General features: G+C 36.4%; 1 protein-coding gene across 6 annotated transcripts in view; it reads left to right on the top strand.

The window, feature by feature from the left end:
- Positions 1 to 16,585, top strand: part of RTTN (rotatin) — an 83,269-nt gene that overhangs the window by 29,378 nt on the left and 37,306 nt on the right. For all 6 annotated transcript variants that reach the window (XR_011737474.1, XM_071804286.1, XM_071804287.1 and 3 more), the window contains 11 exons: positions 137 to 233; positions 1,591 to 1,659; positions 2,113 to 2,301; positions 3,385 to 3,624; positions 6,237 to 6,381; positions 8,012 to 8,166; positions 9,279 to 9,498; positions 11,264 to 11,392; positions 12,175 to 12,282; positions 12,897 to 13,055; positions 14,028 to 14,099. Coding sequence is in view for 5 of the 6 variants with exons in the window: in XM_071804286.1 (XP_071660387.1) it covers positions 137 to 233; positions 1,591 to 1,659; positions 2,113 to 2,301; positions 3,385 to 3,624; positions 6,237 to 6,381; positions 8,012 to 8,166; positions 9,279 to 9,498; positions 11,264 to 11,392; positions 12,175 to 12,282; positions 12,897 to 13,055; positions 14,028 to 14,099 (1,583 nt within the window). In the remaining variant the exon portion in view is untranslated. The remainder of the gene's footprint in view (positions 1 to 136; positions 234 to 1,590; positions 1,660 to 2,112; positions 2,302 to 3,384; positions 3,625 to 6,236; positions 6,382 to 8,011; positions 8,167 to 9,278; positions 9,499 to 11,263; positions 11,393 to 12,174; positions 12,283 to 12,896; positions 13,056 to 14,027; positions 14,100 to 16,585) is intronic.

The raw sequence follows: 16,585 nt of genomic DNA, 5'->3' as shown, positions 1-16,585 counted from the left end.
ACCCATGTTGTGGCATCTCTTGAAGATGGTGGCAAAATGACTGTGTGAATCAGTTGTTTTTAATCAGTGTCCTTCTGTGTATTATTAAATGTCAGTGTTTTCCTAACATACTTTTAAATATCTTTATTTTATTCAGTTTCCCTGATATTCCAAAATGATCGTGCTGTTTTAACTGAAACTACAGTATTGCTTTGTCTTCTGTTGTTTGATGAAGTAGCAAGAACCGAAATATGGTATGAAGAAACAACTATTTAATGGCATATTAACTAGTAAAAACTTAAGGCTTTAATGAAAAAAGTTTAGATCTCTCCCTCCCTCTCTCCCTCCCTCTCTCCCTCCCTCTCTCCCTCCCTCTCTCCCTCCCTCTCTCCCTCCCTCTCTCCCTCCCTCTCTCCCTCCCTCTCTCCCTCCCTCTCTCCCTCCCTCTCTCCCTCCCTCTCTCCCTCCCTCTCTCCCTCCCTCTCTCCCTCCCTCTCTCCCTCCCTCTCTCCCTCCCTCTCTCCCCCCCTCCGCTCCCTCTCCGCCCCCCCCGCCCCCCCTCTCCCGCTCTCTCCCCGCCCCCCCTCTCCCGCTCTCTCCCCGCCCCCCCTCTCCCGCTCTCTCCCCGCCCCCCCTCTCCCGCTCTCTCCCCGCCTCCCGCGCGCGCTCTCTCCCCGCCTCCCGCGCGCGCTCTCTCCCCGCCTCCCGCGCGCGCTCTCTCCCCGCCTCCCGCGCGCGCTCTCTCCCCGCCTCCCGCGCGCGCTCTCTCCCCGCCTCCCGCGCGCGCTCTCTCCCCGCCTCCCGCGCGCGCTCTCTCCCCGCCTCCCGCGCGCGCTCTCTCCCCGCCTCCCGCGCGCGCTCTCTCCCCGCCTCCTGCACTCTCTATATATCTCCAAACAAATTATCCCCCAGCCTTTTAAATATCCAAAGTTGCATATTTGTAGGCCAAGCAAATTGTTTCACTATTTGAGTTGCATGCTGTATAGGTCTACATGGCATATTTTTGCAGTATAAATACTTTGTACCTCAATGTTAATTTTAAGTTTTCTTGAATTTTCAAAAAACCCAGATTGGTCTGGAATCTATGTTTTCCATAAATGGAAACTACAAATCAAATACCTAACTGTAGTTGTGTTTAATGTACTTAGAATTCTCCTATTTACTTTGGCTTTTAAGTGTAGCAATAATCCTTAACTAACATACCTCAGTTTATGGTATTTTGTTATTTGAAATTTGTGTATACTTCAGAAAAATATGCTTTTAGAATTCACACACATGAAATATACTGAGAAGAATTATACTGTATGTTTTTTCTCTAATAGAAAAAAAGAAAGCAAGCATGTGCTTTGGTATGTTATCTTTAATTTAATTTTTATGTGCAATACATCTGCACCAAGTATTCTATATGTGTGTGATATAAGAACTATCTTAATATTGCATAAGCATGAAGAAACATTTATTAATACAACTTACTCATCAATGGGTTACTAAAGCGCTAGCTGGAGGAAAAAATGCGGCTATATCTGAATAATAAAGAAATAATAAGTGTAACATTAGTAGAAAATTGAAGTTTAAAATAGAGATTAATAATTATAGCTTAATCTCTTGCAGGGCTGATGATATAACCGTTAATGATACTGGCCTACCTGCCTTTAGTTTACCTGTTGCTGTTGTTAGAAGGTATGTATAGGTCGGTTGTGGTTTTTGTTGTGGTAGGTTTTTTTGGTGGTTGTTGTTGTTGTGTGTGTTTTGTTTTGTTTTGTTTTTTTATTACCATTAACTTTGTTTCTTTCCATTTGCTCTCCTTCCTGAAGTATGGAGGTATGAGAATGAAGGGAAACAGTTGATGTTAAATCCAAAGTTGTCTGCATTTTTAAACATGGAGTTTTTTCTTCAAGACTTAGTTCTCTGACAAAGAGTTTCAAAAACTTAATTGGCAAATTTAAAAGCTTGCTCTAATAGAGTATTTAAAACAAAACAAAAAAACCCCACCAACCAAAAAAATCCCCAACCAACCAAAAAAACCCCACAAAAAAACCCCAAACCAAACAAAAAAAACTCAAAACAAACAAACCCACAACCCTCTCCAAACCAAAACCAAACCCTTTATTTTATTTTTACTTTTTTTTTTAGGTATCATCTCCCAGTGAGGATCACAGGTCATCATGTAGTTAGCCCTAATACTGTTGTGGTGCCATTATCTTCTGAGTACTTGGCTATGAAACCTGTGTCAGATATGCTCAAGATGGCTTGGAATCTGTCATGGAACCATGGGATTGAAAACCTATTGCAACTGATAAACTATGAGAAGGAAGCAGAAACGTGAGCAGTTTTATCTCCATGTATTGCTATTAAATCAACATTCCGTCAAGTATTTAAATTAGTATTCGACTTCAAACAGCAGTTCAAGTTTTTGCTGGTTTGAGAATGCTGTCTTTTTAAATGTAAAGAATCACGCCTCAAGAGGGTGTAAATATGTAGTCACAGCTAATGTTTTACCTAAATTTCACTTATACATGAAATCTAGAACTTGATCCAACTTTTCTTTATGGTCAGACGAATTTCAAACAGTTTTAAGTGGGCTCTGTAGCTGTGTTTCTAGTAGTCATTGTGTGGGGTTCTTTTGTTGTTTTTCCTTTATAGTTGCATTACTTATTGTTTCTCTGTCCTTGGGCATTTAAATTTCAAATAATTATTCTTGTTGATGGTGATACTAAGAATTACGGTAGATAATGAAGAAAATTCTCTTGTTTTGGTTAGTTCTTGACTAAGCATAATTTCTCTGAGACTATTTTGTATGCAGAACTCATAATCTTAGAAGATTCTTGGTTTATTTGGACTGAAATGCTTGTATCTATGTCTCTCTCTGTCTTGACAATTTTTTTTTTTTCCTCGTGTCCTGTAAGGGGTCCTATGAGTTTTATTAGTAAACCATGTGATTCTGAGCCATTGGAAACTTGGCAGTTGTTGATTTGATAAATCATTTTCATCTTAAGTTCCCTCAGGCAAAACCAAAGCAGTTTCTTAAAAAGAAAACAGGAAAATAATATAGTCCAAGTGGCCAACATTTACAATAGTGTGGAGGAAAAGTTCATTACAATGTGAATAGCACCTTTCAAGTAACCTTTTGAGAGGTGCCATTTTTCCAAAGAATGCAAACAGCTCAGTATTTAAATGTGTTGGGGTTGTTCGCTGGTATTGTTTGTTGTTTTTTATGGGTTTATTTGGAGAAGGTGGGGGAGGGGGAAGGAGGAGAAAGGACTGACCGGTCAACAAAAAAAAAAAAAAATAAGGCAATTTATGTCTTGTCTTCTCATTTGAACTGAGAAGTGAAGGAGTTCACACTCACTGAAATAGTTGTTAAAGATACTGACTGTTAACCATTTATCTCTTATACCTTTTCAGATTTTTAGACTCGCTAAAACTATCCTCAGAAGACATTCTTATACTCAAAATAACTCACATGAACTGTGGACTGCAGGATTGTCTTAATTCAATTGTTCAGGCAGTATCCCACAGGGATGTTAGGGCTGCTCTCACTAGGCTTAGTTTTTACATTCTGAATGACAGACTTGCATTAAACTGCAATTCTGGGTCTTGTGGAATCACTTTGAAGAACTTTGTTTGGCAAAAAGCGATAAACAGGTAAGCATACTAACTACAGAAATCCATTAAAGGTAATTATGCTTAAATTGTAAATTTCCTAATTTTCATATTTTCAAATTTATCGAATTGATTGTCCCTGCACCTCTGATTCTGATATGTATATGTTGTTCCTTCTGTGTGCTGGAGGGACTACAGAGCAAGGCATTAGCAATCCAGGAGTTTCCTGGAGAGAATGTGACAACTTCCTTATCCAGGTGACAGAGAAGCCAACGAGGTGAGGTACTCTGCTGGACCTCATGCTCACAAACAAGCAAGGGCTTGTTAGGCTTGTGAAGGTCTAAGGCAGCTTTGGCTGTAGTGACCATGCAGTGGTAGAATTCAGGATCCTGAGATGAGGGAAGAAGACAGAAAATAAGATCACAGTGTTGGATTTTGGGAGAGCAAACTCTGCCCTCTTCAAAGATCTCATTATTAGTGTCTGATGGGATCAGACCCTGAAGGGAAGAGGCACTGAAGAAAACTGGTTAATATTATATGATCTCTGCCTCCAAGCTCAAGAGTGGTCTATTCCATTGAGCAGAAAGTCAGCCAAAAATGCCAGGAAGCCTGTATGGATGAACAACAAACTCCTGCCAAAACTCAAAGATAAAACAGAAGTCTGCAGAGGGTGAAAGTAGCGACAGGTCACTTGGGAAGAATCCAGAGATATTGTCCAACCAAGCAGAGGTGAAGTTAGGTCTCTATGGGTTCCCTGAGGGGAAGTTGAGTTTGACCAGCTTGTTGATGATCTTCTAAAATGAAATGACTGGCTTGGTAGATGCGGGCAGAGCGGTGGATATTGTATACTTTGACTTCAAGAAGGCTTTGTGACATTGACTGTTGTAAGATACTTGTAGAGAAGCTGATGAGGTGGCAGACAGTGAGATAGATGGTAAACTGACTGGACAGCTGGGCTACCCAGGGAGGTTGTGGAGTCTCCTTCCCTGGAGACATTCAAAGCCCGCCTGGACACATTCCTGTGCGACCTCACCTAGGCGTTCCTGCTCCAGCAGGGGGATTGGACTAGATGATCTTTTGAGGTCCCTTCCAATCCCAAACATACTGTGATACTGTGATCCATTGTATGGAAGTCCAGTTGGAAGGCAGTAACTAGCAATGTGCCCCAAGGATCAGCATTGCATCCGATCCTGTTCATCATCTTCATTGATGATTGGGATCATGGGGCAGAATGCACCCTCTAGCAATTTTGCTTATGTTACAAAACTGGGAGAAGTGACTGGTACATCAGAGGGTTGTGCTACCATCCAGAGGGACCTTAACAGGCTGAAGTGAGCTGTCAGAAACCTCATGCAGTTCAACAAGGGGAGGTGCAGAGTCCTGCCCCTGGGAGGGATAGCCCCAGGCATCAGTATATGCTGGGGCTCACCAAGCTGGAAAACAGCTTTTCAGAAAAGGACATGGGGCTCCAGGTGAACACCAAGTTGAACATGAGACAGCAATGTGCCTTTGCAACAAAGAAGGCTAACGGTATCCTGGACTGCATCAGGAGAAGTGTTGCCAGCAGGACAAGGCAGGTGATTGTTCCCCTCCACTTGGTACTGGTGAGACCACACCTGGAGCTCTGTGTCCAGCTCTGAACTCCCCACTACAAGAGAGACGTGGACATTCTGGAGAGACTTCAACAAAGCACCACAAAGATGATGAAAGACTGGAGCGTGTTTCCTATGAAGAAAGGCTGAGAGAGCTCGGACTGGTTAGTCTGGAAAAGAGAAGGCTGAGAGTGGGGATCTTATCAATGTGTAAAAATACCTGAAGGGGGAGTATAAAAAACATGTAGCCAGACATTCCATTGGTGCCCAGTGACAGGACAAGGAGCAATGGGCACAACCTGAAATGCAGGAGACTCCCTCTAAACATCAGGAAACACTTTATTGTGAAGGTGACCAAGCACTGGCACAGGTTGACCAGAGAGGTTGTGGTGTTTCCATCCTTGGAAATATTCAAAAACTGCCTGGACATGGTCCTGAGCAACTGACTCCAGGTGCTTCTGCATGAGCAGGGAGGTTGGACCAGGTGACCTCCAGAGGTCTCTTCCAGCCTCAATGATTATGTGGTTCTGTAATTCACATACACAAAACCAGCAAAAAATAAGAATACTATATTTAAAATAGAGGTTATTTAAAATGCACAAGTAGGCTTTACTATTAGTATTAGTTGCTAGTGTTTAATAACTAATTAACATTTTCTTTTTTTGTCTGTGGCCCTATCCAAATTTTTTTACTATTTTACTTGTACTTTACTACTTTCTACCTTTATTTATGCAATTCCATGTTACTATATGTAAATACACTTTTTAATAAATGTAACAATTTTATATTGTAATAATACATAATAAATGTACAATATTATGTAAGTATAGCAATTTAGTGTAGTCACTATTTTATGTAAATTATTTACATATATGTAATTTGGTGTGCCTATAGCATAATCAATATAATTCCATATTTGTTATATATAAATATATACTATATACATATTTACTGTATATAATTCCATATTTGCAGATGGCTTCAGCTCTATAAGGCTGATATCTTAAACTCTCTTTTAATGTGGTACAAGTATGAAAGTAAATATTTTTGGGTTTATTGCAGGTTTCTGCAAGTGCTTCCGGCTTCTCTGGAGGATGAGAAGCTCTTAGTAGATGTCTTAAGATTTTTAAACAAGCTGCTCAGAGAGCAGAGATCAAATTTGGAGTCAGACCATCTCAAGTGGATCCTGAAATCATTGCTTAAAAATGTAAGAATATACTTGAGAAGTTAGCTGTAGATTGTGAGAAATGCTTTAACTGTGAACTGTTTGGCTGGTTTGTTTCTGGTGAGTTCTTCAAGGAAAACAACTTCTCTCGACAAAAGCAAGACAATCAGATCTTGTGGTATTAATGTCTTCTACTTTGTTGTCAGTGCTGGTTTTTAGTGTTTGGGGAGGTTAACTTTGAACAAAAGTAAATTTCCTTCTTTTTTTTATTATATGAATGGTTTCTCTAAACTCAGATATTTTTTGTTTTTGCTGAAAGCAAACAACATCTACCTGTGTGTGCCTTGCTCTGGTGTAGTTAACTGTGGTAATATGGTTATAGAGAGCCATATAACTATAGTTAGCTCTGCAGAGCTCTATATGTGTGTATATCTATATATATAATTATATGACATGGCTGTGTAACTGTACACACATACATGTGTGTGCATACATATATAGCTGTAAAAAGTATGGTTAGCTATGTGACTACATATGTGTTAATCTATATGCCTTGAAGAGTGAGGTTCCATACAGGTGTGTTGGAACTTTCTGTTTGGTAAAGAGATATAAATGAACGTTATCTGTCTTCCATTAAGGATCAGATTTGAAAGTTAGGATGGAAGTTTTTGCTTTCATTGTGTCTGTCACTTCAGGTTTGTTATTAAATGGTTGTAATATGTCTAAGTAAAATAATTTTATAAGCATGAGGGAGGTATTATATGAGTCTAGAATTGCTGTAGTTAAAATGCATGTATAATATTGAAATAACATAATTATTTTCTTTTCAGTTTTTCTAGACTTCTTTCTATTTGAGAGATCAATTCTGTCCAATACTGTTCATTTAAGATGTGTGAAATTGGAAAGTGTAAAAGCAAATAGGAAATGAACATCATAAAGCAGTATAAAACATTTAGTAAAATACAATAATTCAGTCTTGCTGAATAAAAACAGTAGGTAAATTACAAAGATAAAAGTGATGGCTGCAGTTTTAGGAGTTTGCAAAGTACTCTTCTTCACAAAGCAAGGGCACACTGCCCTCATACAGGATCATTCATGGTCTTACAAGGGAAATCGTGTTTTAAGTACGGTCTGCGTGCACTTGCATTTTCTCATTTTAAAATAAAATCTAAAAGTGCTAGTAGATTTATTTGAATTATGTATAGAATTCAGGTACTTCAGTTTATATGGGTGAAAAGGAAATCCTATAACATTTTGTATGGCCCATTCAATATATTAATATTAAATTTTATATCAAGTGATTTTAAGTCTTTCAAGCAACTAAGACATACAAGATGCATTCTATTCTGTGTTTTTTGGTTTTTGTGGTCTATTTGTTTATTGCAAGTTAATGATGTATGTGACTTTGACTTTTCTTTCATTCCAGGAGTTTTTGAAGGCCTTAGTAGTAGATTCTTTTTTGACATTTAGTAGATTCAAGTAATTGGTAATTATTGGAATTTTTTTTACTGTGCTTTTTGCAGAAGCATGTTTTAGTAAAATAATAATGGAATTTGTCATTTATAGTGTGTGTGATCTGCAGGCTTTCAACAGAAAAATTGCGTTAGTGTGGGTAATAACATAGGATTTAAACAATGCATTATGTGACTGTATTTTTATTTGTTTCTTGTAGAAACCAAAATCTCTTTTGGGCCTCCTGGTGCGACCAGAATCCCAAGAAAGGGATGAAGTAGATGAAATACAGACTGCTGTCAGGCAGCAACTGGATAAAGAACTTATTCGTCTTTTTAATACATTATTATTTTGTTCTGTGTCAGTGACTGACAGGTACAGTGTAAATGGACCTTCCCATGTAATTCTGACAGGGGATCATAATACCTACTGCTGCTGTATCTTTGTCAGAATTTGAATAGAATTACATCATGACTCAATCATTTTAAACTGTAAAAATGGAATATACTTCTCTTGAACTGAAGAACGATGTTAGATAGGCCTTTTCACAGTAAAATTAGGAAATTAACTGCAAAACTTGACTATGTACTAGTGGTCACTTCTTCCGCAAATTATAATTACACTAATTGCAGGGATAAGATGGACTTTTTCACTGCTGGAATTTTGCACAAGCAAATGATAACTTGGTTGATTGTGTAACATTTATTTAAAGTAAAGTAAAACATTGCAATATTTGAAATATCAACAAATGCTTATTTTTATTGAACTCCTTTTTGGCCTAATACAGTATATCAGTGCACAGCAGTAATAATTTATTGTTTTTCTTGATTTTTCTAATATAACATCTTCCCACACTAAATCTTTCTGTTCAAGTGTATTGTAAGAGATACTAGAATTGCAGCTTAAGATATTTGTTTATTGAAGTGCCACAACATAACTGTAAAGATACTTTCAAAACATTACCTTCTTCATTCTTCCCACACAGTTATTAATTTTCTAAAAATTTTGACAGCTGGAAAGGGAAGGGTTATGGAAATCCCTGCTAGTTATATCTCATACTCCTGTACTTTCTGTCTACCTGAATTCTAGATTGATGGTATTTTGCAGGAAATACTTTTAAACTTGGCTCTTGAACCAGAAGAAACATAAGTGTGGCTACTAATCTTTGCAACTGTTCTTGTTATGTTACCCATAGTCTTCAATCTCTTGCTTTTGTTTAACGTGCTCCTTAATAATTGTCCTTTTTTAGTTAAGCAGAACTCTGATAATTAGATGCAATATTATGCTTTCAGAACCTGGTTGAAGCTAGAAATGTAAAATTTAATTCCATGCTACTGTGTACATAAGGCAATAGTATCTACTTGAGATTCTGAGACTCATAGACCAAGAGAAGAATGAGGCATTGGCCTCTTGTAAAATGATGCATTATAATAGTTTCATGTTGACAGGTTTGTTTGTTTGTTTGTTTTTTAATATAAATAAATCAGAGAAGGCTTGGAACTTGCTGGATCTTTCAGAACCGAGCTGGCTCTGAAGCTGCTGCAGTGTTTAAGGCTAACAGATGCACCACATTTTTATGGACTTCCTTCACTGGAGAGAACATTACGGGGGATGGTTCATGTTACTGCACTTCCAGACTGGAGTACCTGTTCTGCTGAAGTTGAACCTGTTGCAATTTGTAAGAAATATTTAACAGGTCTTCTTGAGGTAGGTAGTTTGTGTTGTAACTTAACTTTTGTGTTGAATGCGTTTAAAGGATGTACTTTTAGTGAATATAAGCATTTCGAATAGGTGTGGGAAAGGTTCTTTTTTCTTCTAAGAAGATAACAAGAATATGGAGGCTAGATTGAGTGATGTGTATCTATACTTATGATAATTGTTTGTATTGTGTGTGCCTTCATCCCCTAAATAAGAGATAATATAAAGTGACTACAGTTAAAGTAAGATGAAAAATAAATGTAGTTTTGTATGTTTGTTTGTTTTTTTTGAACAACTAAAACAGTAAAAAATCCAATATATTCTCCCACAGGCAAAATCCATGTGTGACAGGGGACCTAGGGGAACAGTAACTTATTAAGCACGTTATTAACCCAGAGAAAGCAGAGAAGAGGTGATTCAAGGTGCTGCAGTTGTTGGGAAGCCAAAATTTAATCTTGTTTTCAGTGTTCTTATTTGTTTGAGTCAAATGTGATACATAAATAGGTTTTGCTCCTAAAATCACATCTTTCGAAAACTCCAGTCTTCTTAAAACTGTAGGAAAAGCACAGATCTACCTTTCAGATTGTTTTATGGGTATTCAGTAAGGTAGATATGTTTAGAAGTTTTCTTCGTAGGTTCAAATACTAAAATCTATTGGTTGCATTGGTTGAGGCTTGAAAAAGTCTGTAAGTGGTTTTAATTCATTTGTGATTCTGAATTATATGAATAACAACCAGATAAGTGTCAGGAAAGTTTGTCTGCAGATGATTATCATATTTGTGATATGATTTTGTGATATTAGGGGACAGTCTTAACTTGCCAAGATTTCTCAAATAGAAATAAATACTTTAGAGCTTTTTGATTAGGAGAGTTTTGCAGCTTGAAATGTAGACTAAAATTGACACCAAGGTTATAGATGTTGTCATGTGAAAGAAAGACTATTGCTGTACAGTCATAATAAATGCTATGGAATGAAATCAACTGGTAATACACAAACTCTATGTACAGAAGAATTATACAGTTTTATTTGGCCTAAACTTGGAAGTAAATATAGGTTTATTTTGGGGGACAGGAGAAAAAGTGGGTTTGGAAGAATTCATGTAGGGTGGGAACTGAAAGAAGGAACAGCAGTAAAAATGAAGAGGTTAAAATTGCCATGCTCTGGGGAGGAAGAATGCGTCTAAAAGTGTGAGTCTTAAGATTATAATTTTTTAAAATATATTTTTGGGTGTGTTTATGTGAAAGCAGCTTGTTTCTTATTTTAACATATATGGTTAGATATTTGATTAGAGACAGTTTATTTTATGTTACGTTCCAGTAACCTTTATTTCCGTTCATTAGAATTTGATATAGAAAGCCGATATATTTATTCTAGTTCGAATCACAATGAAAGATATTAATGACCTTTTTTCTTGAACACAGAATTTTGAAAATAAATTATGTTTTTAATTCCAATCATAGCACAAAAAACTAGGTACAATAAATGGACTTTTTCCATCTAAATCAAACGTTCAGTTTTCTGTTTAATATTGTCCTTACTGTTAAGCTCCACTGCCTTCTTCATTTGAAGAAATAAATCAAAAACATTGAACTTGGAATGGTTTCCAAATGGTTAAACCTCTGATGACCAAATGACTCATAAATAAATACATTCTTAAAATTTAGCTAAAAAGCTACCATATTTTAGTGAGTTTAGTAGTGGATAGGACAGTTTATACTCTACCTGTGTACTGCTTACAGTAAAGCTACCATGAATTTGCACCTCCACTCTTAGGTCATCTCATCATTTTATGTTGAATGGGGAGGAAATGCTATGTCCTTCATGGGAAAAGGTGTTACGAAAAGCACGGTTCTTTGCTTGCTTCACTTATCTCATGAAATGATGGCTCAAGCCAAGGATACGGTGAGTGCATTAGTTGTCCTTATCTTGTCATGTGTAAGGGATATGCAGAGATATATTTTACTTGCAACAGATTATAAAAATAAAAAATAGGTATCTGGTAATGTCATTTAGTATATAATCTTAGATAAATGAATTGGATGGAGTATAGTATACAAGAAAGCTGAAGATTTAGTTCTAACCTTACTGAAATCATTCTGCAAATAATTCTCTGGATTTAGAAAGGCCTTCTTTCAGAAACAATGAATCAGGATTTTATGTAGGGTGAATAGATTTAAGCATTTATAGCAGCATTATTTCTTCAGCCTTGTCGAGAGAACAAGCTATCTAATATTTTTTCACATACATGTGTATATTCTTTCACATGCGTAAATATATGTAAACATGAAGGGATATGTATACATGAAATAATTATTGTCTCACCTATAAAAGGAGCTATCACACTGATTAGCAAAACTCATATCTGTACTTTCTGTTCATGTGTATATTTTGAGAGCTAAATTTGCTAGTTTGGACAAAATGGCTTTTGTCAACAATTTAGTGCAATCACTTTTGAGAATTAAAATCTACTCTTACTAGTATCTGTGATAGCAGCAAGTTGAAACTTTTCGATATGATTGAATACACATGTAACTAGAAATAACAGTAGAGTTGCTTTCTCCAAATTCCAGATGTCTATTTCATCAGTTCTATATGTAATTGGTAGCTTAGGCTGTTGGTAGACTGGCATGGCATTGAAAGACTTGTAAGATAATTTCTTAATTTATTTTCTGTTTTCTAATCAGGACTGGATATCTCTTTGGTCTTTGTCTTATGATAACAGTGAAGAACAAGTTCTTTCTCAGCTAGGTCTGGCATGGCTCATTCCTTTATGGGTAGATAGAGACCCTGAGGTTAGTTACGGCGATGTTAAGTTGATATCTTATTTTGACCCTTAAATATTCGTAAAACTTTTGTTTAATTAGTTTATTTAATATTGAAACTACTGTTTTGCATTCTTTAGAGTGTTACTGACTATATCCTAAATGATCAGTAACAACAAAATAGGGAGAATGTTTCCATGTGAACATCATCTGAGAAATCGTTCCCTACCTCTTTTGTCTTCTGTGCTTTTGTTAGTCACTCACCATGTTTCCTAGGCAGTTTTCATTGGCATTGCTGTTATTTAGCTGCAAAGCAGGAACATTTACATGAACTACAAATTTAGAGCAAATGTATTTGATGCAAATCTGTTAAATTATATGAGTTTGCTAAATAGAACTATTTTAAAGTGGTAAAATGTGAAGACTATTGAAGACTATATTAGTATTTTTAAGTATTCTGTCATTTTTACATACGCATAGTTGTAACTATGAGTATAGGGCCAGAGCAATATAAGAAAAGAGCTTGTTCTTTTTAAATTATTCCCTTAAGCTCCAGATTCAGTTGATACAACTTAGTTATTGAAAAAAATGTGTTGCTAATTACTATAAGAAATATCACTTTGTGTTGTACTTATATGTACCAGGTCAGATTTACAGCACTTGGAATAGGATCAGCTCTTACATCTCTTGAAGCAGGATGTATTGCTTTAGCAGAAAGTTGCCAGAACATTTCAGGAGGCCTGTGGGGAACGGTGATAAACATCCTTCTGGACCAATCTGAATGTAGTATGGTACGCAGAGAGGTAAGTTTCTTGTGTCCTTCTGCTGTATTAGATTGCCAAGTTTATTTTCATGCAGAAGAAATTTCTTTTTCTATGTGTCTAGTCTCTGCTGCACAACACCTACTGCTTTCTAAGTTAAATCTAATTAAAATAAATGTTTAGCTTCTTATTTAGAATTTCTTGAGAAGCAACAAATACCGATGATTAGTGTAAAAGCAGAAATGATCTGAACGATACAAGTGAATACATAAAAACTTTAAGGTTTACACAGGCAGACAAATAGGTTGCTAAAGCATAACAAATTAGCCCAGATTTTAATGTCTGTTTTGTTCCTGTGCTTTGGTACAAGCTCATCACCTGATCTTTAGTAAATATCTCATCATTGCAGATGTGAATTACTCTGGTTTGCCTAGGCCACTAAGGTTTATTTGTGAGAACTGAAAGTTTATACTCTGGTAGAACAGCATGTTGAACTATGGAATACTATATTTAAACTGTAATTTAAATACAGTAAATAAATTTAATATTTAAATTTAAATAAATTAAATACTGTAATACTGTATTTAAATTTTTTTTTCTTTGGAACTTTCTATCAACTCCAGTTATAAGATCTGTCTTGTTTTCCAATGACTAAGACAGATTGTTCTTGTTAGATAATACTCATTCAACAGGATTGACTACTGGAACAGTGAAAGTATTTTATTAAAAAATAAGTATGTTTTCTAGTGATTTCTATTCCTTTTCTTCCTTGTTGTTTTTTTTTTTTTTCTTACCAGTCTTTTCTTAGGCCGTTCCCTAATATGACATCTCTCACAGGTGAAGTTTAAGGGGTTTTAGGTTACATCTGTCTAAATATATTTTTTTTTCCAACATGAACATGAAAATTCTTTGTGTTTCAACATACGTCTAAAGTAATAGAATAGTAATGAAGACTGTGCTGTTCAATCTGATGTGATGGCTACAAGGCAATATTGATGCTTTTGTTTCTTGCAGGCTGCTTTTATTCTACAAAATCTGCTTGTGCTTCCAATTCCTACAGAAGATGTGAAAGGTTGTATTTGGCAAGTGAGTGACTATTATGTTTGCTGAGTGCGCTGAGTTAGCAGAAATTCAAGTAATTTTCCATACAGTTAGAAACTTTTCTTCGTAGTAACTAGCACAGTTTTCTGTTTTGGATTTAGTGTGAGAATAATAAGATAGCACCCTGGAATAAGGTTAGTGTTTTCATCCAGTAGCTTTCCAGCGTTTGGGATTTGGTACGAAGAGAATGTTAGAACTCACTGATATCTTGACTGTTGTCAGAGAAATCAAAGACTTCTTCAGTCATCCAGCTGCAGGTGCAAATTGGTAGGAGAGGGGCACAGTCAGGACAGCACCTAGGTCGACATCCAGGTTAATCAATGAAATATTCCATAGCATGAATGTCAGGTTCCGTATATAAGCACCAACTTGCTGGGGATGGCCAACATCCATGAGGGGTCCTGCTCCCGTGGCTTCTCTACACCTGCTGTAATCTCTGCATTTTGCTGGACTCACTGTGCTCACAGTGTCTGCCTTCTGGCTCATTGCTGGCAGTGCACGTTCCAGCAGCTAAGTATTGCTCTGTATCACTGTTCTTTCTTTACTGTTCTATTAAATCTGTTTCCATGTCAACCCACAAGTCTTTCTGCTTCTTCTCATCCTGATCCCTATGGAAGGAAAGGCAAGAGAAAGCAGCTGCTGCTGGCCCAGGGCTAAATGGTAACAATGAGAAATGTCATAGAGTCACAGACAGATATTTGATATCAAAACTTATGTCAGTATACCTATAAAATATAAACTTAAAAAATGAGACATCTAGTGTGACATTTAGGAAAGAGAAATACATGAATAGGTAAACTTCTTTAAACTTCCAGCGAGCTCAAGAAAAGAACCAAAGTCAGCTTGTGTATATGTTGCATTTAATGGACATAGTATCTTTTGGCTTGTAGGAAACTTGCTTATTTATGTCGTATCATTAATGCTTTTGGATAGAAATTAGTCATTTATTTTACTCACACTTGGAATGCAACATGATTTGAGGGGTATGGGAAAGAATAAATTCTTAGAATGTGATGTTTATGAAATGTTTTGAAAGAAATATGAAAAATAACTTTTTCCAAACACAGACAAAGCGGCTCGTTGCTTATGTCAATTTAAATGCTTATTAAAAATACAACTCCTTGCTCAAAGCAGGGGGCTGTGTCCAGTTGGGTTTTGACTATCTCCAAGCATGAAAACTTCACCACTTCTCTGAGCAACTTGTTCTAATGCTTCACTAGCCCCACAGGGAAAGCGGTTTTTCTTAAGTTTAAATAGAACTTCCTATATTTCAGTTTTTGCTCATTGCCTATTGTCGTGTCACTGGATACCAATGAGAAGAGTCTGTCTCTATTTGCTCTCATCAGATATTTATACAAACTGGTAAGATTTCCTGGAGACTTTTCCAGTTCTGATCTTGAGTCAGTCATCTCGTGTTACGTTCAGCAAGTCTGGTTCATTGTACGTGAAGATCTTTGGATCTTAGTTCCCAATTTTTCAAATTTTTGTGGCCTTGATACCTGTTCTTTCTGTCTGTCTTGCTCCTTTCAGTATATGAGATCATACCTATACGAGAATAGTGTATGTTCTTTTTTGAAGAAATTTGCAGATGGAACCATATCCTCTTTTACCTGTTCCTTTGTGCAAAAGATGAAGCTAGTGCTGAAAGACATTGTTCCTATTTTGCTAGGATAACTAATAGGATTCAGCTGCACCCAAAATCAATTATGCTATTTCTTGCAGAGCTGCATTTTAGAATGTCTTTTCTTTATATCTGATTGTAAAGGAAGTTATTCAAGTAATCTTATGAATCTGCCCCTTGTTTCAGTCTTATTGCTTATTAATTATATTTTATCAATATAAATAGTAATTATTTAAATTCATAACAGCAGGCGATTCACAAAGGGCAGCTATTGTCACTTGTCAATATAAACTCTATTAAAAGTTGCCTTTTAGTATTTTTTTAAACATTTGAACAGCTACATTGAGGTGACAAAAACTGAATCCAGTTGCAGAATTCTGCATGGATTCCAGTGTAATTAATAGAAGCTTTGAGTCAATGTGCTTCTTATTAAGAAGTGCAATTTAATGGAAATTACTCATCACTTAATAACTTTCAGCATGAACACTTATTATAAAATCTCACTTTATGGTAACTGTTTAATTAAAACTATTGAAAATACAAACAACAGTTAAAATTGTGAGATACCACCAGGATCAAATTCTGTATTTCAGATTTTGCTTTGTTTCATTTTTATTTCTTTTCAGTTCTAGCACTGAATCAGATGGTTTGTCTTTTGATTCTAATATGAGCAAGTTCAAAGGAGAGCTATTAAGTGGATCTGGGTGAACAGCAGGAATAATGTACCATAGCCAAAGTAATGCACTATCATTTTATCACTTAGGAGAATAGGGCTGGAAAAGGAAAGGCTGTAAATTGAGTCTGTAGGCTGGTATCTTCATGAGAATGTCTATAGCGTTGCTGTTATCTA

Source organism: Patagioenas fasciata, chromosome 2 (assembly GCF_037038585.1).
Source record: "Patagioenas fasciata isolate bPatFas1 chromosome 2, bPatFas1.hap1, whole genome shotgun sequence".
NCBI lineage: Eukaryota > Metazoa > Chordata > Aves > Columbiformes > Columbidae > Patagioenas > Patagioenas fasciata.
This window is presented reverse-complemented; position numbering and strand designations above follow the sequence as displayed.